This window comes from Tiliqua scincoides, chromosome 15 (assembly GCF_035046505.1).
Source record: "Tiliqua scincoides isolate rTilSci1 chromosome 15, rTilSci1.hap2, whole genome shotgun sequence".
NCBI lineage: Eukaryota > Metazoa > Chordata > Lepidosauria > Squamata > Scincidae > Tiliqua > Tiliqua scincoides.
The window spans coordinates 5015393-5036866 of NC_089835.1; the positions used below are offsets into that span (position 1 = coordinate 5015393).

At 51.5% G+C, this 21474-nt stretch overlaps 2 protein-coding genes across 2 annotated transcripts; one reads left to right on the top strand and one right to left on the bottom strand.

Annotated features, from left to right (window-relative positions):
- The first annotated feature begins 152 nt into the window (after positions 1-152).
- LIX1L (limb and CNS expressed 1 like) lies at positions 153-14454 on the top strand. Its single transcript, XM_066610368.1, has 6 exons — positions 153-483; positions 6212-6375; positions 8122-8262; positions 8817-8912; positions 10067-10144; positions 10649-14454. The coding sequence occupies exons 1-6, from the start codon at positions 192-194 to the stop codon at positions 10889-10891; spliced, it is 1014 nt and encodes a 337-aa protein (XP_066466465.1). The 5' UTR covers positions 153-191; the 3' UTR covers positions 10892-14454.
- Positions 14455-15826: 1372 nt separating this feature from the next.
- On the bottom strand, positions 15827-20433 carry TMEM179B (transmembrane protein 179B). The gene is made up of 5 exons (XM_066610353.1): positions 20335-20433; positions 17505-17689; positions 17174-17308; positions 16884-16962; positions 15827-16280 (listed from the first exon to the last, which is right to left on the bottom strand). Exons 1-5 carry the CDS (start codon positions 20431-20433, stop codon positions 16122-16124), a joined length of 657 nt encoding a protein of 218 aa, XP_066466450.1. The 3' UTR covers positions 15827-16121.
- Between the last annotated feature and the right edge of the window lie 1041 nt (positions 20434-21474).

Consider the following 21474-nt stretch of genomic DNA (forward strand, 5'->3'; position numbering starts at 1 on the left):
ACGCCACGCCCCCTCAGCCGAGAGAAGCCCATTGGCCGGGGCCCGGAGGCCCGCCCCCGCGCAGGCGCCGGCGCCGGCGCCGCCGATTGGAGGGTGTGGGAGGCGGGTCGTGGGCCGCCCCGCGCGGTGACTGACAGGCGGGCGCGGGCCGGGCCGGGCTGCCAGTGGTGCGGGCGCCGCCGGCGCGGAGGATGGAGGCGCTGCGCGTGCAGCGGCTGCAGCCGGGCGTGGGCCTCGCGGGGGGGACGCTGCGCTCGCTGCGGCCCGGAGTCACCGCGGGGGCGCCGCCGCCGCCCCCCCCGCCGCCCCCCCTGCCGCTGGGCCTGGGCCTGGGCCCGCCCCCGCCCCCCCCGCCGCCCCTGCTGCTGCCCGCCGCGGGGGGCGCCCAGGCCCAGGCCGCGGGGGGGCCGCCCGCCGTGCTGCGGGAGGCCGTGGAAGCCGTCGTCAGGAGCTTCGCCCGGCACACGCAGGGCTACGGCCGCGGTGAGCCCCGGGCACCTGCGGGCCTCTGAGCGTGTGCAGAGGGCGCCTGCCGTGCTGGGGAGGAGGGGGGTGTAAGGCACCTGCAGGTCTCTGAGCGTGTGCAGAGGGCACCTGCCGTGCTGGGGAGGAGGGGGGCGTAAGGCACCTGCAGGCCTCTGAGCATGTGCAGAGGGACAGGGGGTCCTGTGCTGGGGAAGAGGGGTGTGTGGAATGTCAGGCCTCTGAACATGTGCAGAGGGCGCCTTCCTTGGCAGTGAGGCTGTTGGATCTTGGCAGGCCTCTGGGCATGTGCAGAGGCCGCCTGCCGTGCTGGGGAGCAGGGGGGGTGTAAGGCACCTGCAGGTCTCTGAGCGTGTGCAGAGGGCACCTGCCGTGCTGGGGAGGAGGGGGGCGTAAGGCACCTGCAGGCCTCTGAGCATGTGCAGAGGGACAGGGGGTCCTGTGCTGGGGAAGAGGGGTGTGTGGAATGTCAGGCCTCTGAACATGTGCAGAGGGCGCCTTCCTTGGCAGTGAGGCTGTTGGATCTTGGCAGGCCTCTGGGCATGTGCAGAGGCCGCCTGCCGTGCTGGGGAGCAGGGGGGGTGTAAGGCACCTGCAGGTCTCTGAGCGTGTGCAGAGGGCGCCTGCCGCGCTGGGGAGGAGGGAGGCGTAAGGCACCTGCAGGCCTCTGAGCATGTGCAGAGGGACAGGGGGTCCTGTGCTGGGGAAGAGGGGTGTGTGGAATGTCAGGCCTCTGAACATGTGCAGAGGGCGCCTTCCTTGGCAGTGAGGCTGTTGGATCTTGGCAGGCCTCTGGGCATGTGCAGAGGCCGCCTCTCCCGTGCTAGAGAAGAGGGGGTGCGGAATGTCAACAGGCTCTGAACTCCTGCAGAGATTGCCTTCCCTGGGGGCAGGGATGTTGGATGCTGGCAGGACCCTGTATCCTCTGAGCATGTGCAGAGGGCGCCCCCCCCCTGGGGCGGGTGGAGTCCGGAGAGGGTGGCAGGGCCCTGCCAGCGCCGCCTGGCGCACCCAGAGCGGTGGGGCTTGGCAGGCAGTGTGGGACCGGAGCACCAGGCTGCGTTGTCTCTCTGGGAGCCTTTGAGGCCATGTGGAAGCACTTTGCGCTCTCCTCGTTAATATGCAAGTCAGATGCGCTTGTCGTGCACAAGTAGGGAGCGCAGTTTGTGCTCTGCGGCCATAAACAATGGAGATCAACCACAGCCGGTGGCCTCCGGCTGCAGACGTCTCCAACCTTGGGTTGGAACCTGAGCCTGCCTGTCGCTCTGACTGGTTAAGGCTGGATGGTAATTTCTTTCCTCCCTTCATGCTTTTAAAGTAGTGGTTCCCAAACTTTCTAGCACCGAGACCCACTTTCTGAAACAACACTCTATCACGACCCGCCTTGCTTTACGAGACTAAAAAACGGGTCACCTTACCAGCTGCTCAAGGTTGTTTTTATCCTATGGAGGGGACGACGACTGATAGAGCATTTGTTTTGCACCACATACATTGGATCGGGACCATTCTGATGGCCCTTCACCTGGACTTCAGTAAGAGCCAAGGCACTTTTGCCTGCTTGTGAGTAAACACTTAATGTGCAGCTCGATTTCACTTTCCATAAGACTCAATACATTTTCCTTGTCAGCTATCAGCTTGTCAGTTTCGTGACCTACCAACAATCGGGTCGCAACCCACTAGTGGGTCCAGACCCACAGTTTGGGAAATGCTGGTTTAAAGCACTGTTGCCCAACGTTGCATATACACAACAGGGATCAAACTTGTGCACGTTTGGGCCGGGCAAAAAAGGGGTTAAAGCATTCACATTCTCCAAGTGAGATTCTTATATAGCTGTGCTGTAGCTTTCAGCCTTAAGACTACTGTGATTTCTGATCTGGCTGCCCCAACCAGGCCCTCCTCTGTAAGGAAGCTCTTGGCTGGGTTGTGCCTCCACAACTGCTGCTGTGGGGGAACAGCTAGGGGGTTGTGGGGGGGGGGGGGATTGAGCTCTGGCAGCTTTAGCCATTCCTACAGATCCAGCAGGGCCTGGAGACTTTTCATAGATGGACCACTTTGTGAGGAAGCCTTTGGTCTAAAAAATGTGGGGGGGGGGAGGCTTTACAAACAGTGGAGAAGGTTATTTGTGATGCTCTCTTTTCCTCCCCCCCCCCCAAGCAGGAAACTGGGTTTTATAAATGTTTGGTCCTGTTAGGAGATGGACTGGGAATGTTTGGTTTGGTGGAGAAAAGCGACTCGGTTTCCTGAGGTTGGAGTGTGTGTTTGGCTCTCTCTGCCTTTGTGGTTGTCCTGTTGTTGTTGAATCGGTTTCAGCCCCTCTCCTACAATCGGCTGCCGCAAATACTGCACATGGGTACCCCCCCCCCCATTCTGAAGGCCTGCCTGGTTCTCAGTTTTTAAAACATGGCAGCACACAGCCTTGTATAAGTGTGTAAAAGTGAGGTAGGCCATCTGTGTTCCAGGCAGAAAACTCTCAGCATGCCATAACCATAACCGGTTATGGCATAACCAAAAGCCCGCTTTTGCCAGAGCTGGCTGCGACCCAGTGGCAGTGACCTACCTGCCCAAGGCATCACTGCCATCCTCTCACTGTAACTGAGCTTGCTTCAGTTCCATAGGGCCTTGGCCAGCTCTGCTTTTCCATCGTGTTGCAAAGGCCAGTCAGGGGCCTCTAGAAAGCTGTTCTTCATTAAAACCTTTTATCTCGTGTGCAGCGTCCGCATACTTGGAGGTGAGGCTTGGCCAACTCCTCATGGAAACCTGGACACGGCACGCCTCTTTGCTTGCATTCTGAGGTGCTTCTGGGCCAAAATAATCACTTTATTTTTGCTTGGGACGTTGAGGCTGCCTTTTCCGCTTCCTTTTGTAGGGCAGAAGTTCTGGTCTGCCTTTTCTTAACAGACAAGATGACAGGTTGATTTTAGAGGGCAGCAAAGCAGCCCTACACATGGTCTTGCCTGTCTTTTCTTTCAAGCTGTCACGTAAACACAGCCTGTTCTCAAGAAGTACAGAAATTCTGACCCTTAGCAAGCACAAGGTTGAGTCCTTTTTCCTGTCCCCAAACCCTCTGAGCTAGTGGATTCATGAATGGATAGCTTGGGGGGGGGGAATTGTTTACTATATGCTTGTTTCCCCTGGGGGCTGGGGATAAGAATAGGCCCTCAGTTTGGCTGTACTTGTCGTAAGAGGCGACTAAACAGCCACCGGGTAAATGGAACTCGTCAGCCTGGGAAGGCAGCTCATCTGAGAGAAGGAAAACTCTGACCCCAAACCTCCACTGCCTTGTGGCTACATCCAGTTATGGAAAAGGCTTCAGGAGTCAACCTCGAGGCAAAATCCGGAGCCGGAGTCCCTGAGGCAGTTCATGGCTGAACACAGTCACGTTCTGCAACTCCTGCGACGCCGCTGGAACCAACCGTATTGGCCTCTGCCTTTCCATTGGACCATTTCAGCGACGTGGAGAGGGGGGATTTGCTGCATGGGTAACAGCCTATCCTCCTTACCTACTTTACCCAGGCTTCGCGCACTGGAGAGGACACTCTGTTCCAGAACCACCATTCAGAGCGTGATACCATAGTCTTCCGAGACTGAAGGATGCTGACAATATGCTTGTCACCTTAAATACTGATGCTCTGTTTATTGCAAAATCCTAAGTATTGGGTCTTGTGTATTATGAGAGTAATTTGGTTCTAAAACAAAAAGTGTTGGTTAGAACTTGAATTTTAAATCAAAATGCACTGGAGTCCTTGTTTTTCCTAAGAACAGGCATTGTTGCAATTTCAATATAGCACATTTGCCTTAAGCTCTTTTAAAAAATATTTTAGCCAAAATGATCAGTTTGTTTTTCTTGGGCCACTGATGCAGATTTTCCGTTTTCTTGGAAAGTCCTAATTTCAGTTGAGGAGCGTGGCTGTGTAAGAATGCTTGGCTACCACCTGACCTGGTGCTGCTTCTGCACACACAGGGCCTGGCTGCACAAAGGGGGCAGTGTGTATAAACAGGTCTGGGCTGAAAATGGAATGCCGTTGCCCACTTTGAGGGCTGCAGAGTGTCCTTTTGGCTGCTTTCAGACATGAAACCGGCCCACGTTGGCTACTTTTTTGACAGTGAGCTAATCTTGTTGTGACTTTTGAAGGCTCTAGCTTTTTGGTAAATAAAGTAACTGTTTATCAAGGGGGGGGGGGGAGGAATGTGGAGCTGTTACCTAGAAGCAAATAATGGCCGGGTCTGAACAAACAGGCATTTGCAGGCCTTGGGGAGACTGTCATCTTGTTTGGTTGTAGCCCTGTACATACTATTCTGTGATGCCAGTGTCTTGTGTGGGATTAACATGCAGTTGGCATACCTGTGCATGATTGTGCTACAGGGGTTCAGATGCTTTGTGATTAGCGACCGTAGGCTCTGGGTCTACACCCCTTTCAGCACACCATGCATGTTTTGCATTAACACGAGGGAATTTTGCTTGCCCGTATTCACATTCCATGCATTTATGGGTGTACCATACAGCCTGATTGAAGAACCACATAGATTTTCTGTGGTTCCCTGTGAATCTTGAATTGCAGCCGGGGCGGTCGCTGGGTGAAGCAGGAGAAGGAAGCCACAAAGATGGAAAACAGCCCAGCTAGCAACTCTCTGATAACAGCTTGCCTTGGAAATCTCTGAAAGAATTTTAGTAAGTCGTATAACTGCCCTGTCTTATCGGAACCGAGTCTCGTGGTACTATTAAGGCACAGAAGCCATTTATTGTCACATAAACAGAAGCATCAATAAATGTGTTGATCTTGAAGGGGCCCTGTGGCTCCTACTGCAGACTAAAATGGTTACCCCTCAAAAGTCAGCATCTTGTTCTGTGGCCACCCTGAGCCTCGTTTTAGATGTTTAACTATCTGACATTATAGAAAGACGTTTCCATCTTGTTTATGACATCTGTCCCAGAGTCTCGAAGTTTGTGTATGAAACTTCTCCCATATATTGTTGTTCAAGTCGTGTCCGAGTCCTCATGACGCCAGTCCCCCCCCGCAACTAACTTCCAGAGTTTGTCCAAATCCCCCAATACATACATGGTCCTAATTTGTAAAAAGCTTCTAAAAATTATCTTTTCACTTGCTAGCCCAGATAAATCTTCTGTGAAGTTTCTGAGACATCCTTGAATAAGTCTTCTGCTGTCTCTAATGTATGTTTGTGTACATTTTAGTTCAGGTTTTTCATCTCGGATTGTTTACTGAGGCTTGTGTAACGTTGCTCCTTGCTGGAATTCCAGGGCAGGTCATATAGGCTACCATTATCTTCGCCCACCCACGTTCAGCAGCCATGCTTCAGAATGGTGCTCAAAATTAAAAAATCCTTGTGTTTTGCTGATGTTGGTGACTCATTTTAGGGGGGAATGGGTGCTGTTGGCATAGCCTGAATTTCTTTGTGCCTCAAGGTTAGTTTTTTCAGAGACTATGTGTCAGCTTGAAATGCTCAATATTCAACATTTGTCCAGCTAGGCTTTGTTTTCTTCCAACTCTGGGCTTGTGTCCTGAGGGTGCTGAGCTCCTGGGACCCTAGATTTGGGCTTGCTGGCTGTGTGGAGGGGAACCTGCTGGCAACTGATTGAACCTGTACAGTTCCACTTGTATCTAGGGGGAAGAAATTACAAGCGGATCATTGCTGCTTCTGGTCTGAAAATAAAAACTTGGCTCCTTCTCAGTATTCTGACATGCAACTGCCTCTCCTTCTCTGTTTTCAGTCAATGTTGTGGAAGCTCTTCAGGAGTTCTGGCAGATGAAGCAGTCGCGCGGCGCGGACTTGAAGAACGGTGCTCTAGTGGTGTATGAGATGGTCCCGTCCAACAGCCCCCCTTACATCTGCTACGTCACCCTGCCTGGGGGGAGCTGCTTTGGCAGTTTTCAGGTCAGAAATTCTTGGCTAGACATTGGGATTACCTTTTGCCTTAATCCCTTTATAGCTCTGTCATCTGGTAGAGTGGATGAAAAGACGCTTAAGTTGTATTCAGGTGTCTTCTGTGAAGCAGCCATGACAATAGCATGCTTTCCTTTGTCCTGTGACCGCAGACGTAGCCCCTATTCGACAGCTGGTACCTAGATAACCTTGTAAATGTAACCAGACATGGGAGACAACCCTATTGGCTCACTATCCCAAATCACAGTTACTTCCTTTCATCCCACCCAAATTAATAACATGGAATAATTTTGGTAATTTTTTGTAATGGCTGTACGAGCAAAGATGTGGATAATCAGACTGAGTTAATTTTAGCTGCTCAGCCCCACTCTTGGAGGTCCTCAGTGGGAGATTTTGCCTAGCACATCTTGCCAAAGGTGGGAGGGAGCACCAAAGAAGCTCAGGGGTGTAGAAGCAAGGAACTTTGTGGACATGGTTATTTCTGTTCTGACTTTGCAACAGGAATCTTTGGAAGCTGCTTCTAGAGCCTGTTGAGGCTATAAATTGGAGGCAGATAGTACAAACGCACCTCAGCTTTCACCCAGGATAAATATAATTTTATTTCTCAAGATGGTTCTGGCTTAAGGGAAATGTTGTAGGTGCCAGGGGCGAGGTGCCCAAGTTTAGTGGTGTCTTGTCACGAGGCTCAGCCGCACTGGTAGTTTTGCTTGGAAGTCTGACTTAAGAGCCTTCATTCTGCACATCAAAAGGATAAAGACCTTTGTAAGTCCTGCAGGGTGCTGGCTTAACGCTGTTCCAGAGAAGCAGCCCTAGTTTCTGAACCACTTCCCATCGGAAGAACATAAGAACAGCCCCACTGGATCAGGCCATAGGCCCATCTAGTCCAGCTTCCTGCATCTCACAGCGGCCCACCAAATGCCCCAGGGAGCACACCAGATAACAAGAGACCTGCAAGGCTTCCTGGGAATTGTAGTTAAGAACATAAGAACACCCCACTGGATCAGGCCATAGGCCCATCTAGTCCAGCTTCCTGTATCTCACAGCGGCCCACCAAATGCCCCAGGGAACACCAGATAACAAGAGATCTCATCCTGCTGCCCTCCCTTGCATCTGGCCTTCTGACATAGCCCATTTCTAAAATCAGGAGGTTGCGCATACACCTCATGGCTTTTACCCCTTAATGGATTTTTCCTCTAGAAACTTGTCCAATCCCCTTTTAAAGGCGTCCAGGCCAGTTGCCGTCACCACATCCTGTGGCAAGGAGTTCCACAGACCGACCACACGCTGAGTAAAGAAATATTTTCTGTTGTCTGTTCTAACTCTCCCAACACTCAATTTTAGTGGCTGTCCCCTGGTTCTGGTATTATGTGAGAGTGTAAAGAGCATCTCCCTATCCACTCTGTCCATCCCCTGCAGCGTTGGGTGTTTAGGATAGAATGGTGAGATCTTGGTTTTAGCCTCATGAATTTTGTTGACAGTTCCAGCTGTGGCATTTCCTCCTCTCAGGCACATGTGCTGACTTTAGCTGCCTGTGAAAGTCTTGCATTCTGGATGGTTGAAGTCACTAGTGTTTAAAAACCCATTCCTAATGACTTCCGGATGTCAGAGGGGCAATTAAGCGGTGCTCACTTAGCGTCACAGTTATTGGGTGAGGGGTAACCGGAGAATATCTGGGATTCAACTGATCTCGGCCCTCGGATTTCTGTGCTAACGCCTGGCCTCTTTTCCCCTCCCCAGTTTTGCCCCACCAAAGCCGAAGCCAGAAGGAGCGCGGCCAAAATTGCACTGATGAATTCAGTCTTTAATGAGCACCCGTCCCGGAGAATCACCGATGAGTTTATTGAGAAAAGTGTCTCGGAGGCGTTGGCGTCTTTCAATGTAAGTGCCTCTGAAGTCCTGTGGCTGGAGTTGGTACGGCCAAGTGGTTGGAAGGCCCTCTGGGCCTTTGGAAAGGGCATCCTCTGCATCTGGAAGCCCTTATAGAAGGTTTTCTAGCAACTCTTGGAATGAAAATAGTTAGACTCCCTTGCTGTGCTCCCTTCTCCACAACCCAGTCCTGCAGAGCCCACATCTTTTCCTCTTTACGTTTTGGTTAGTCTGCCGTTTGTACTTTCGGCAATCTGCGTGGAAGGCCTGTAGAGTTGCAAGCCCACAGCAGTGTGTGTTTTGGGACTGCAGCACTTCAGAAGCAGAGGCACTCTTAGGAGAAGGCAGAATGCCCATAAGAGCGTTGGAATAGGTCCACTGGACCAGGCCAAAGGCCCATCCAGCTTCCTGTATTGTACAGTGGCCCAACAGTTGCCTCAGGGAGCACTCAAGACCACATGATCCCTATACCCTGGTACCACTCCCTTGCACCTGGCATTGAGAGACAGCCTACTCTAGAACCAGAGGCTGCGTGTGCCCATCATCGACACTTGTCTTTCCTGTAGGGCAACAGAGAAGAAGCTGACAATCCAAGCACGGGAATTGGTGCTTTCCGCTTCATGCTGGAGTCCAACAAAGGGAAGTCGATGTTGGAATTCCAGGTACTTTTCCTAATTTGATGAAGTGTTTTAGCCTTGTCCTGGTGTAGTCTGCCACTTTTGTTGAGACATCCCAGCATAATCGGGCTGCTTTGTTTTGCGGAGCGAAAAGTTCTTTATTGGGACAAATTGCAGGGTCGAGGGGGAAGACAAGCAAGCTGTTTAAAACCGCAGCATTGTTTTTCCACATCAGCAGAGGGTTAGGCTGAGTTAAACTCCACATCTCTGTCTCTATGATGCAGCCCTTATAAAATAGGCATGTGAAGAGTTAAAACTTGAAACATGTTGGATTCAACTAGCAGCGGCCTGAAGAGAGATCTTGGAGGGGTTCTGGCCGGCTGCAAACTCTGTGCGTGACAAATTCAAGGGTTTATGCTTGGTATTTATTTCCTCTGGCTCAGCAGAGACTCTTGTTTAGAGCTTTGCTGAAATGCTGCAGGGGTGGTTCCTGCCATCTCCTGTGCCTCTCAGATCTTTCAGACCTGTAGAGCAGTTAAAACCCCTGCACACAGGATGGGAAGGTTGCTTCTCAGATGGTTGCGAGTGGGAGGTCTTCGCTGGTGATGCTGCGCTGGCAACCCATTGACTAGAGAAGAATTTGGATGAGGGAACAGGGCCCCGTTCCACTGTCAGGGCCTGGAACAGAGCCAGGTTGCTTTTCACCGGCAGTCTCTTTGTCTGCTGCCAAGAGGCTTCCCTGGTGCTCCTTTGGTTTGTCTCCCACCAGTGATCGCAGTCCAGTAGCTTGGCAGGGCAGCATTTACATTAAGCAGCCCTGTTTATACAGAGTGGCTCCACGGCCTGCACTTTTGTTTTATGGGTTTTTACCGGCTGTTCTTGGCACAAACCACACTGCGCTGTGTGGCTTTGCTGATGCTTAACCTTCGGGTGCTTGAGCAACTCGAGGCTCGGGTGTAGCACTGAGGCACACACAGCAACAGAAAGCAAAGCAGTCCGATTGCCTTTCCAGCCCATTCACAGGTGCCTGCGCATTTCCCAAGACTGGCCAGTCACGCTTTCTCAGACTTGCCTACCCTGCAGGGTGTGTTAGGACAAAAGGAGGAGAGGAACCGCATGCCCCGCTCTGAGCTCCTTGGAGAAAGGACGATATAAAAATGTGGAAAATGAAATAATAAACGCATGCTTTTCTTTGGCAGGAGCTGATGACCGTCTTCCAGCTGCTGCACTGGAACGGCAGCCTCAAGGCCATGCGTGAGAGGCAGTGCTCGCGACAGGTAAGATGTGACCTTCAGGCCTTTCCTGTGTGCGTAGGGAGTAGCCCACAATGGGTCCTGCCAGACTGACATGGAGCTGAGACCTGGCAGGGAAATGCACAGGAGCATCTCTCGCTTGTCAGCACGGTTAAGAAAGAAAATCTGCTCTTCCTCTGCTAGTAAAGAAAAACAGAGGTACTGGGCGCAGGGGATTGTAATTTATATAGGTGCTATCCTATATAAACCTATGTGTCTGTAAACAGAATCGTGTCTGGGGGGGGTTCTCCTGAATCCACGGGGGGGGCGCACCTGTATAGCTGCATTCCCAACTTGCTGTTGTCTAGGTATGTCCATATATGTCCCTCCCGACCTTGCTTGGTTTCTTAAGACATGCCCTGGTTTTCCCATTTGCCACGAGGCGTTTTTCATCAGCTGGTTCGCTCTGCTCCGCTGCCTTGGCATTTGCAAGGCACTGACCTTGTTGCCCAAAGGCTCACCTGCAGGTCTCTCTCCGTCCTCTGCCAGGAGGTGTTGGCTCACTACTCTCACCGTGCCCTGGACGACGACATCCGGAACCAGATGGCCATGGACTGGGTTAGCCGGGAGCAGAACATTCCAGGTGCCCTCTCCAGGGAACTGGCCTCCACTGACCGGGAGCTGGATGAAGCCCGGCTGGCGGGAAAGGAGCTGCGATTCCACAAGGAGAAGAAAGACATCTTGATGTTAGCTGCCGGCCAACTGGGGAACATGCACTCTTCCAACTGCTAAGGGGGCTCTTCTGCCTGCCTTCTCCCTCCCCCCACAGCTATCCTACTCAAAAGATCAAATTTAGAGCGTACAGATTTTAAGGGGGCGTAAGAGCCAAATTCTCCCAGTTCTCTTCCCAAATTTCAGCCGTTTCTGGCATTCTGTTCCCACTTGCAGTTGAATTTCATTTGTTCAGTCGTAGGTAGCGATTCGGTCTGGCAAGCGAAACAACTTTCGTTGTCTCGGATTAAAAATAATAATAGTAATAATAAATTGGTTGCTTTTCCAGCCAGGCAGCAAAGCAAGCATTTCAAAATCGGGATTTTGAAGTTTTGCCAGATTCCCTGCGAGTTCCGAATTTCGTTCCGGCTCTAATCCAAAAGCGTTACGTTAAGAGTGCGCAGCTGTCGTGGTCTTTTTAGGGATCGTGGCCCGTTTTTGCACATTTTAAAAGCATCTTCATGTAAAAGCTTCTGTAGAGATTTTATACTTGATCTCTTATCTCTCTCTCTCTTTCTCTCTTGGCTAGAGATGACTTGTTACAGAGCACATTTTAACGTAGCTTTTTCAGTGTTTAATAGACTCTGGGTTAGACCTCATTTCTATCCAGGTCCTGTACAGCGGACAGTATTAAGTGGACATGTAGTCTTTTTAGAATGCCAGTTTTTGCCATATATACCGTGCATAGCATAATGTTGGAGAGATGTATTTTTGTAATGCACATGGTTTGGTATTGTTCCTCTTCCTTAGTTCACCTGAAAAGCACAGCACTTAGAACACTCCTTTCTATCATCCTCTGCATTTTCCTAGCACTCTGATTTAGTCTGTTACGGCTGTGGTGTTCGTGTCATTTTGTTCCACCAGGTGTGTCTACAAAATTCCCCTCAGTGTGAGAACTAAGCTTGAGGATACCTGATACCTTCAAGCTACAGAAGCGGAGGTGTTCCGTTACATGATGCCACCGCTTTGCTGCTTCTCTCCTACAGCCTACCCTGTTCGCTCACTGGTGACTTGTGTTTAGAGGGCATCTCTGGGCCCAAACTTCCAGGCAAGGGTGTTTAAGGGAGATCTGGCTCTAGAGAGGATGCAATTCTTTTTTGCAGTTGAGTTTAATGGCAGGCTCCTTGCCTCTTGCATTCTGGCCTGCCTCACCTCTTGTAAACACAGGATGAATGGGTAGCTAGGAACTGACACATTTCAAAGGTGTTCGGTGGCCGACAAACCTCTGCATTGTGTTTTCCTCTTCCCTGTGCCAGCCCTGTCTTCCCGATGAGTCTAGAACAGTGGTTCCCAAATTGTGGGTCCCTGGCCCACAGGTTGCGAAACTGACAGGGCAGGTTAGGCTCTGTGCATCAAGGGTTAAATAAGCTGCTACTTGGGGAGACAATTGCTGCCCAATCACCGTTATAGCCACAGAGGCTTGAGCAGCTGGTAAAGCGAGACCTAATTTTAGGTAGGTTCCAATGCTAAAAGGTTTGGAAACTAGTCTTGAACGTTTTTTTAGTTTGAAGGTGCCTTAAGCACTAAAGAGGGACGCGAGACTACTGCAGAGTATTTTATTGTTAGAATTGTGTTTGATTTTTCCTAAGAGCGCTGGGATGGAGCACACTGTAGAACTGGTGATGTTGAAGGGCTCACACCCGGATCCCAGCTTCTGCTCGCGTGGTTTGCATTAGCCACCGTGTCCATAAACCCACCACAGACCACGGTTCTGAACACACATCTAGCATTACCTTCAGCCTTGCTGACCAACTGTGTCTTGGGAACGGCCTTGGCAGAGCCCCTGTAGCAAAACACACTTTCCTGTCACAAATAATGTCAGTACAGGACAGCAACACTAAAGGGAGTGTTTATAATTGTGCAGCTGGAGGGGAAAAGCAGCTTTGGGGGTGGGTGGGTTGTAGGAACACAGTGATTCTTAGGGTCCATACTTTCATATGCACTTTTTATAAAAAGAGGCTGAAAACAGGAGCAGGACTCTTAAGTAGCAATATTGACTGTGTGTATGTGTGTGTGTATAAATATATATATACAGGAAGTTGCAAGTGATCAAGGGAGGATGAGCAAATAAAGCCTGAAAGAGAAGATTTGTGTCCGGCAGCCTGAGAGCTAAGGGGTGCTGCGCTGGGAGGATGGTTGTGTCAGTGCCAGGTTGTTGAAGGCCCTGGGACAAAACCCTGCACTGGACTCCCACCTGCCCCTCTGGGTGCCACTGGTGCTGAGTTTTGAGGGGTCCACCTGGTCAGATGGGCGCTCAACTCAGTGTATATGGCAACATGTGCGGCTGCATGGAGGAGCTCCACTTTTTTGTGTAGGCTGACACGCACACTGCTTTCAGATGTTGCCCCCCCCCCCAATTTGGATGTGGGTGCAAAGCAGGAGTGCTCTCCTGACCCAACAGCAGCAACAGAGAGATTATTTTTCCTCATAGTCATGGGCTGGTGGCTGTGGCAGTAGGACTTTACTGGCAGAACTGAGAGGAGCTCAAGGCTAGTTCTTCAGCTCTTGAGCTAAGGTGGCCCCTCCGTCCCTAGGGGTGGACTCTAAATCTTCTTGGTACAGTGGACCATGGGATCAGCATCCACGGCTTTGAATATCTGCAGAGGACCTCTGGGTATAACAGGGTGTGCTGTCCTGTCGTGTCTGGGAGGTCTTCTGAGGGACAAGGAGGCTGTGTGTGACCTCTCTGTGCCTCAGAAGACCTCTGGACACGTCTGAAAGGCATTTCGGGTTTGCTGATTGCCCCTCCCTGCGATTTCAGTATCCATGTGGTGTCGTGAAACAGATCTCCCATCAATACTGGGCACCCACTGTTCTTAGTCCATGACAGCTAATATGCTCCTTGCGTCCAGGATTTTACATCAGTCTGGGATGTCAGTTCTGAAGTTGAGAACTGACTCTCCAGTGACCCAAGTCGACTGGTTCTCAGTCATCTTGTCGGTCCTCGAATTCTGCTTTGAAAGACCAGAATGAGAGACCCTGTCCCATTTACGGAGGCCTCCTGTCATGGGAGCCCCATTCTCCCTCCCCCTTGGGAAACAGGGTAGCAGAAGACAGGTGGAAACTAGCTTTGTCTTTTGTCTCAAAGCTCAAGCAAAGGCAGTGATCCTTCAGTCTTGGTGCCTTGCCCTTTGGATACCTGAAATACGAAGTTGGTCTGGTCTTAAAAATTATATATAAGATACACACACACACACATCCTTGTTTACGCAATAGTATTAATGAAGTTTTTGTATGCCAGTGTCTCAAGTTCCGTTCTTGCTCGCTAGACTTAACAGCTGCTTTCTAGAAAAGGGAAAACAGGGTGGAAGCTCCTTCGGTTCGAGCTAGCCCTGAAAAGACCCATCTGTGGGCCTGGATGGGATGACCCCCGTCTCCCCGTGCTGGTTTTCGGAGCATCCTGTCCTGGTTGACTTCCTCCTCTGGGAGCTGTCCTCTCCAGGTTTGCAAGGCTGGTTTCCCAGCCCAGAGGTTACCTAAATGAGTTTCATACATTTGGCAGCCTTCTCTTCCACTGAGTGCTATAAAGTCCAGTACTTATTTTGTAATGTATAATTTTATATAATAAAATAGCTTTTTTGACAGCTGTCTCCTTTGTTTCCAGTGGAGAGGTCCTGTAACAGGAGTGGAGCGCCCAAGGTCAGTGTGTTAGGCCCATGGGCTGTCTTCCCTGTGCCACGTTTAAAGCTTGATAAACAGAAGTGCAAGAGAAGGGTGGATAAAAGGGAGTTGGTTGCCTGCCTACAGTGGGGTCTCTGGACTGCTTTCAGGGTATGTTCACCAAGTGCTCCTCCCACTGCACTAGCAGCAGGTTTGGGTTTTTTTTTTTCCCCCCTGAATCAAAAGCACTCTGTCAGAATTAAATTGGTTGAAATTATTTCTATGAGTAACACTTGGGGCTGAAGCAGGGTGAAAGTGATTCTTGGGGGTCAGCTGACATCCGTCACAGCAGAACAAGACAGCCGTCAGCATTCCCCTGAGATTGCACAAAATCTCGTGAGATCTCGGCCCAGTCAAGATTGTGGTGCCAGCACCTCCGTGAGTGTGCCACAACACACACAGTTTGCGAACTTCTGCCAAAGGCACTAGAAATTTGGGGGGGAGGGCATGAAATTGTGTGTATTAATATATAACTTGCATGCATATTTAGACACGCAAGACTTCTAAATACATCTTTCAATATCTTTCAAAATTTATTCCACGTCAAAATACATTGTTTGGTTTGATCTTTAGAACATGAACAAACGGTAAGCAAAAAAGACACAGGTGGAGCAGTTCACAAACACAAACAATATCCAATGAACAAAATAATGCGGTCAGAACATCAGAGGAAAAATCTCATAAGAACCTGCAATTTGCTTCAGATAGTATCTATTTCCCAGGCAAGGGCTGACAAAACTGCAGATTATCAGCACCAGTTACGTGCTGGTCATCTAATCATTTAGTGTAAAAAATGATACACTGAGGCTGCAATCCTATCCACACTTTCCTGGGAGTAAGTTTCATTGACCATAATGGGACTTACTTCTGAGTAGACAGGCACAGGATTGGGCTCCAAGGCAGCCATTTTCAGTGTTTTTCTTCTCAAGGCACACTGACTTCTATGGTTTTCTCCTCTTGCGCTGTCACATCCCAGTTCTGCGGCTCTGTTTTTAGGGCACTGTCTGTAGCAATGAGTTGTCTGTACCTCTTCTTCCTCTGACTCTGCTGGAAGAGGAACAGGGACAGACAATTCGCCTCTACGAAGAGGTGCCCTAGAAACAGAGCCACAGAACCCAGAGTAGTTTTTCAGCTATTTTCAACTACTGCGCTCCAAATTCCCGCGACACACCTGTGGACCTCTCATGGCACACCAGTGTGCCACGGTACATCAGCTGAGAATTGCTGCACTGAGGCTTCATAGAAAAATTCCGATTTTGTATGAAAAAAAAATCCCAAGTTCTCACTTTTTTTCCCCCAAAACTATTGAGAAAATCCCCCAAATTTGGGAATGTTTCCCAGACTTCGCATCGCTGACTACAAATGGGGTTGGAGGGGCGGCTACCTCCCAAGGCACCATGGGAGATCATTCCAACAACTACAGGATCCTCCTTTGCAAAAGTGTTTGTCCAAGGCAAATGGCTCTTGGAAGATTTGGTCCTCATGGAGAAGGAGCCCCTTTCCTCGTGTTGCTGCTGGGACTGGAAGGCTCCAGAACTGCCCCTCGTATGGAAGCAGAGTGCACTGGGCTGGGGTGTTTTTCTCCACCTCATCAAGGCTCTGGTCTTCCATCCCCCAAAATAGGCGTTGTCTCATTAGTCCGTGCAGAACCGCTACCCCAGAGAGGTTGGGAGGGGACTCCACCAACACACTCTCTGACCAGGAGGAGCAAAATCAAGCACCAGAAGAAAAAATTCACCCAAGCAGCTGCCTGGAAGAGGAAAGCAAGAAGAGTTAACGTAAGAACATCAGAAGAGCCCTGCTGGATCAGGCCCAGGGGTCATCTATTCCAGCTTCCTGTATCTCACAGTGGCCCGACCAGATGCCTCAGGGAGCACACAGGACCACAAGATCTCAGCACCCTGGTGCCACTCCATTGCACCTGCCATTCAGAGATGACCTACTTCCAAAACCAGGAGTTGCATTTGCCCATGTGGCTTATCATCTGTGATGGATTCTTCTCCATCCCCTTTCTGACCTGCCTGGAATCCTCTTTTCAAGGCATTTAGGCCTTCAGATGCCATCAACATGTCCTGTGGCCTGGAGTTCCACAGATTAATGACACGCTGGGTCAAAAAATTCTTTTCTCTGAGCTCTCCTGCCGCATAATTTTGGCGGCTGTCCCCCGGTTCTGGTGTTGTGTGAGAGGGAAAAGAGCATCCCTCTATCCACTCTATCCCTCCATACATCATCGCTTTTCAACAGGGCTGGGGGAGGCCCTGCAGCCTTTTCATGGCTGGCCCAGTTCAGGGATGCCAAAGAACTGGGTGCAAGCAGAATGGACTCACTCAACCCAAATGTAACCGTTACTCACCTCTGCAGTGTACAGGTTGTCGTAGAATTTCTTGGCGTCATACGGACGGACCCAGGATCGGTGCTGAGCTTCTTGACAGCTGCACAAGAGGCAAGTGAGACGAGTTAATCGGCTAAACCTCCCTGTTTGCTACTCAGTGCAAACACCATGACGCCTGCCTCCCCCCCCTGCCACACTGGACATTACTGCTGCACTGGTAGTGAGAGCACAGCAGTCAACCTTGTCAGGTGGGCATTCAGCCAGGGCTCGATCTGGCCAACCCAACCCATCTCCTTATGGCAACCACCTACCTGATGGCGGCTACGGCTTTCAGGATGGAGGAACAGAGCGCATCCATCCCAACCCGAAGGATGCAAGCCGAGATGAGCAAGAAGAAGAGGACGCTGCCAGAGAGAGCCAAGGATCCTTTGAGCCACATGCGTTCCCTGTAGGGGGAGGCAGAAGCCATCAAGAAGAAGCCATCCAGCAGGGCCGGCTTAAAGCCAACTGAGCCCCTTGCCTAAGGTAAAAGTGTGAACTTGGGATCCCACCAAGCATGTTTCCAACTGGGCCCTGCAACTAATGCCACCCACCCCCCACTGATACCCTCCCTCCAGTCTGGCCTCCAGCGTCCCAACTCACGACTGTCCTTCGCCAACACAACAACTGTAGATTCCGTAGAGCAGGGCTGAGAAAGAGAGGACGGCGGCCAGCATAGAGATGGCTGAAACGAAGTAGCAGGTGGAGACGTGGCTGGTGCTGCTGAAACTCAGCGTCCCGTTGTAAAGCACTGCCCCGTATAGGATGCAGTGCCCCCCAAACTTCCCCTGGGAAAGAGAGAGGGTGAGTGAGGCTGCACGTCTGCCAAGACCAACCATATTATGTATATATAATACATTTATATATATGCAGCCCACCAGATGTCAGTGGTTGGATTTGGTCTGTTGAATATCAGGGCCTTCTGAAGGATATCCACAGATACTGTCGTGATGTTTGTGCTGTTCCAAGTAAGCCCACCTTTCAAGGTTGGTGTGTAGCGATTTCATATACACCTCTAGGATGTTATGGTGTCTTCTAGGCTTCTAAAACGCCCTACGGCTTCAAGCTCATCAACTGGTTGGTTCTATTTTGTTGATGGCACAGCAAGCCATTTTGGAAGAAAGAAAGGCAGGGGTCTGCCAGGGGCACTCGGAGTTCATATGGGGTAGAAGGGCCTCTGGGATAGAGTAGAAGGGCAAGGCGCTCCAAGGGCCCCTAGGAGGGTGTAGAAAATCTCCCAGTGCCAAGATGTCCTTGTGCCCATTACTTCCCCTCCATCACAGTATAAAAAGTGGGGAAAAAATGAAATATTGGATGTTGAAAGTATCTTTTTGTTGTCATTCTAGAAAAACAAACACTAAAAAAAGGACAATTGTCTCATCAACATAGTCAATTGGTCAAATCTTTTTTTTTCCTCTCAGTCAGAAGCCCATCCCCGTTTTTCCCTTTAATTCTCTGCCCTGCCCTTTCTGATTTAATCAATTCAGAGTTTGCAAGGGCATTGTTGGAAACACACAAACACACCCAGCCTAGTGTTAGAAAAGTCAGTTGGCCTTTTTTAAAAAAAAAAAAAAATGGGAGATCGTTCCTGGTGATAATTTTGGTGTCAGGAGAAAAAATATCTCTGGCACAAGATCAAAATATGGCAGTTTCATCTCCTTGCCTGGGCCAGCAATGAGAAAGTGCTGTTTCTTAATGGGGGGGGAGGGGAGCGACACCTCTCCAATTTAACCCCAAAGAGATCCCAGTAGACCAGGGCTGCAAATTACCTATGCTCTTCCCAGCCCCAACACTAAAATCTGGAGGTTGCACTCAGGAAGACCTGATTCTACTGCAATGGGCTGCAGGGCTGTCTGTAGACCAGTTGCTTCCAACTGAGTTCCATACCTGTGCCCTGGTCATCTACAATTGTCTTGTATACAATTCTATATTAAAATGTGCTTAGATCCATGCAGTCCATTAACTCACTATTAGTTAACTCAAAAGTTAACTATTAACTTTTAAGTGTATGTTTTGATTGCTTTCCACAGACAGACTGTGATCCTATGCACTTTTTCCTGGGAGTAAGCCTGATTGAACACAATGGGATTTACTTCTAAGTAGATGTGTCTAGGATTGTGCTGGAATTTGTTCGAGACTATTTCTCTAAGGTTTCATAGACCTTGGCTGTGAACATGGTGCGCCCTACAAAAAATGTTTCCAATAGGGCCTCGCAGCTCCTAAGGTCGGCCCTGATGGACTTCCCACAGGAGGAAAAGAAGGGGGTGTCCCCTCGGGACTCTTCACGCACAGTTAGACACACAGTCCGGGGAGAAAGTGCTCCCACACAAAGGGGAAGGAAGTCTCTGTGTGGTTCTGCAGTGAAGGAAATGTCAACGGCTGCTGACGAACATCATGCGCAGCCCTGATGCTCACATGACACAGCCATGCGCTCAGAAGAAGCCTGGAGCGGCCAAGCGGCGGCAGGGAGTGTCTTGCATGCCTGCTTTTCTGACATGGTTTTTAAGACTACTAAAATGCCCTGCAGCCCAAAGGGCTCGTTTTATTTCTGCGCGTAGCACAGCAAGCCATCTTGGAAGGGAAACCGCAACAAACGGCCGCAACAAACTCATCACAAGTTCTGCTGTTGCCCTGCTTGAAGGCTGCAATCCGAGCCGCTCTTACCTGGGAGGAAGCCTCGAGGGTCTCACTTCTCAGTAGACCTGCTAGGGGGTTTGGACTGTGAGAGGTGCCAAGCTCTGCCCATTGGTGGCCATGCTCAGCTGGAACTTTCCAGCTTCCCAGGCAATGAAAGGCTGGATATGTCAGCCTAAGGGGGGGGGGGATTCTGGACCCCCTAGTTTAGACTGGGGGAGGTGCTCTCAAAAAGGCTGCAGCCCCTGCGGCACAGCTGGTTCCAAAGTTGTGGCGGGCCACTGTCTGTTCCAGGTGCTGGAATGATAGCTGTGCCTGGTTCCTTGCTTCCATTCTGCAATGCAGTCATGAGGACTAGAGCCTTGGTGGGCCAGCACAAAACTGCTGGGCACCAGCCCCTGAGTGAGGAGGGTTGGAAGGGGAGCTGCTGGGGCCAGCAGTGAGGAGTCGCGTGTGAATGTTTACCCTGGAGGAGCCAGCAGGGGCGAGCCACACCCTCCGTGCTGGAAGTCCTTCTCTCCATGTTGAGAGTTCATGAAGAAAAGCACCCCGTTTTGCAAAGACGGGCGCCCCCAAAGTGAGTGAGTGGGAGTGAGTGAGAGGCCCGCGCCTATAGTGGGGCACAGCTGCCCTCTGCACGTGCTCAGGAGCCCTCTCCAGCGACTCCAGCCGTCCCCTGGCGCGCACGGGCTTCAGGGGAAGCGCACTGGGCGCACTCTCCTGAAGACACTCGGCGTATGCTCAGGGGCACTCTCGCCGGGCTGCGTTTCTGGGGAGGGGGCTGGCCAGGGGGCCTTACCTGGGTGACGGTGAGGGCGGAGGCGGAGATGACCCCGCACAGGAAGGCTGCAGCCTGCACGGCCAGCTCCAGCAGCAGCAGCGCCGACGGACGCGCCATCTTCCAGCTGGGCAGGGCTGCAGCCCGCCCGTCCCCGCCCCGGAGGGGGGGCGCCCGGCCGGCTGCTCCTGGGGCGCGGCAAGGCTGCAGCACGGTGGAGCCTCGCTCTGCAGGGGCAGTCTACCCCTGCAGGGAAGCTGGTTGCTGGACGCCCGTGGAGGACTGAGTGGGAGCCATGGCTCTGGGCTCAGTGGAGCCTCCCTCTGCAGGGACAGTCTACCCCAAGGATGGGTGCTGGGTGCCCACGGAAGAAGAGTGGGAGCCACGGCTCTGGGCTCACTGGAGCCTCCCTCTGTAGGGGCAGTCTACCCAAGGATGGGTGCTGGGTGCCCACGGAGGAAGAGTGGGAGCCACGGCTCTGGGCTCAGTGGAGCCTCCCTCTGCAGGGAGTCTACCCCAAGGATGGGTGCTGGGTGCCCACGAAGAGTGGGAGCCACGGCTCTGGGCTCACTGGAGCCTCCCTCTGCAGGGGCAGTCTACCCAAGGATGGGTGCTGGGTGCCCACGGAGGAAGAGTGAGAGCCACGGCTCTGGGCTCAGTGGAGCCTCCCTCTGCAGGGGCAGTCTACCCCAAGGATGGGTGCTGGGTGCCCACGGAGGAAGAGTGGGGGCCACGGCTCTGGGATCATTGGAGCCTCCCTCTGCAGGGGCAGTCTACCCCAAGGATGGGTGCTGGGTGCCCACAAAGAGTGGGAGCCATGGCTCTGGGCTCACTGGAGCCTCCCACTGCAGGGGCAGTCTACCCCAAGGATGGGTTGCTGGGTGCCCTTTGTTGATGCAATTCAGTGGCTCACGGAGTGCAGGAGGCAACTGGTTCCAGCTCCAGCTACTACTCTGCATGGGGCTGCCCTTGATGGCAGTTTCTTGGGGTTCCTGCCAGCATGAAGTCTAACAGCTCTGCCTTAACAACGTGCCTGTTTATGGTTTGGAAGCTCCAGGTTCAAATCCCAGCTCAGCCACGAAGCTTCCTGGGCCAGTCTCTCTCTCTCTCTCAGCCTTGCCTACTTTGCAGGGTTGCTGGAAGGGGAGGAAGCATAGATAC

Excerpts from the sequence above, each read along its gene's own strand:
- LIX1L (XM_066610368.1), top strand. The coding sequence starts at position 192 with ATGGAGGCGCTGCGCGTGCAGCGGCTGCAGCCGGGCGTGGGCCTCGCG. Across the intron at positions 8,263-8,816 it reads AGGCGTTGGCGTCTTTCAAT|GGCAACAGAGAAGAAGCTGA; the intron begins GTAAGTGCCTCT and ends TCTTTCCTGTAG. Across the intron at positions 8,913-10,066 it reads AGTCGATGTTGGAATTCCAG|GAGCTGATGACCGTCTTCCA; the intron begins GTACTTTTCCTA and ends TTTCTTTGGCAG.
- TMEM179B (XM_066610353.1), bottom strand. The coding sequence starts at position 20,433 with ATGGCGCGTCCGTCGGCGCTGCTGCTGCTGGAGCTGGCCGTGCAGGCT. Across the intron at positions 17,690-20,334 it reads CCGCCCTCACCGTCACCCAG|GGGAAGTTTGGGGGGCACTG; the intron begins GTAAGGCCCCCT and ends TCTCTTTCCCAG. Across the intron at positions 16,963-17,173 it reads AAAGCCGTAGCCGCCATCAG|CTGTCAAGAAGCTCAGCACC; the intron begins GTAGGTGGTTGC and ends CCTCTTGTGCAG.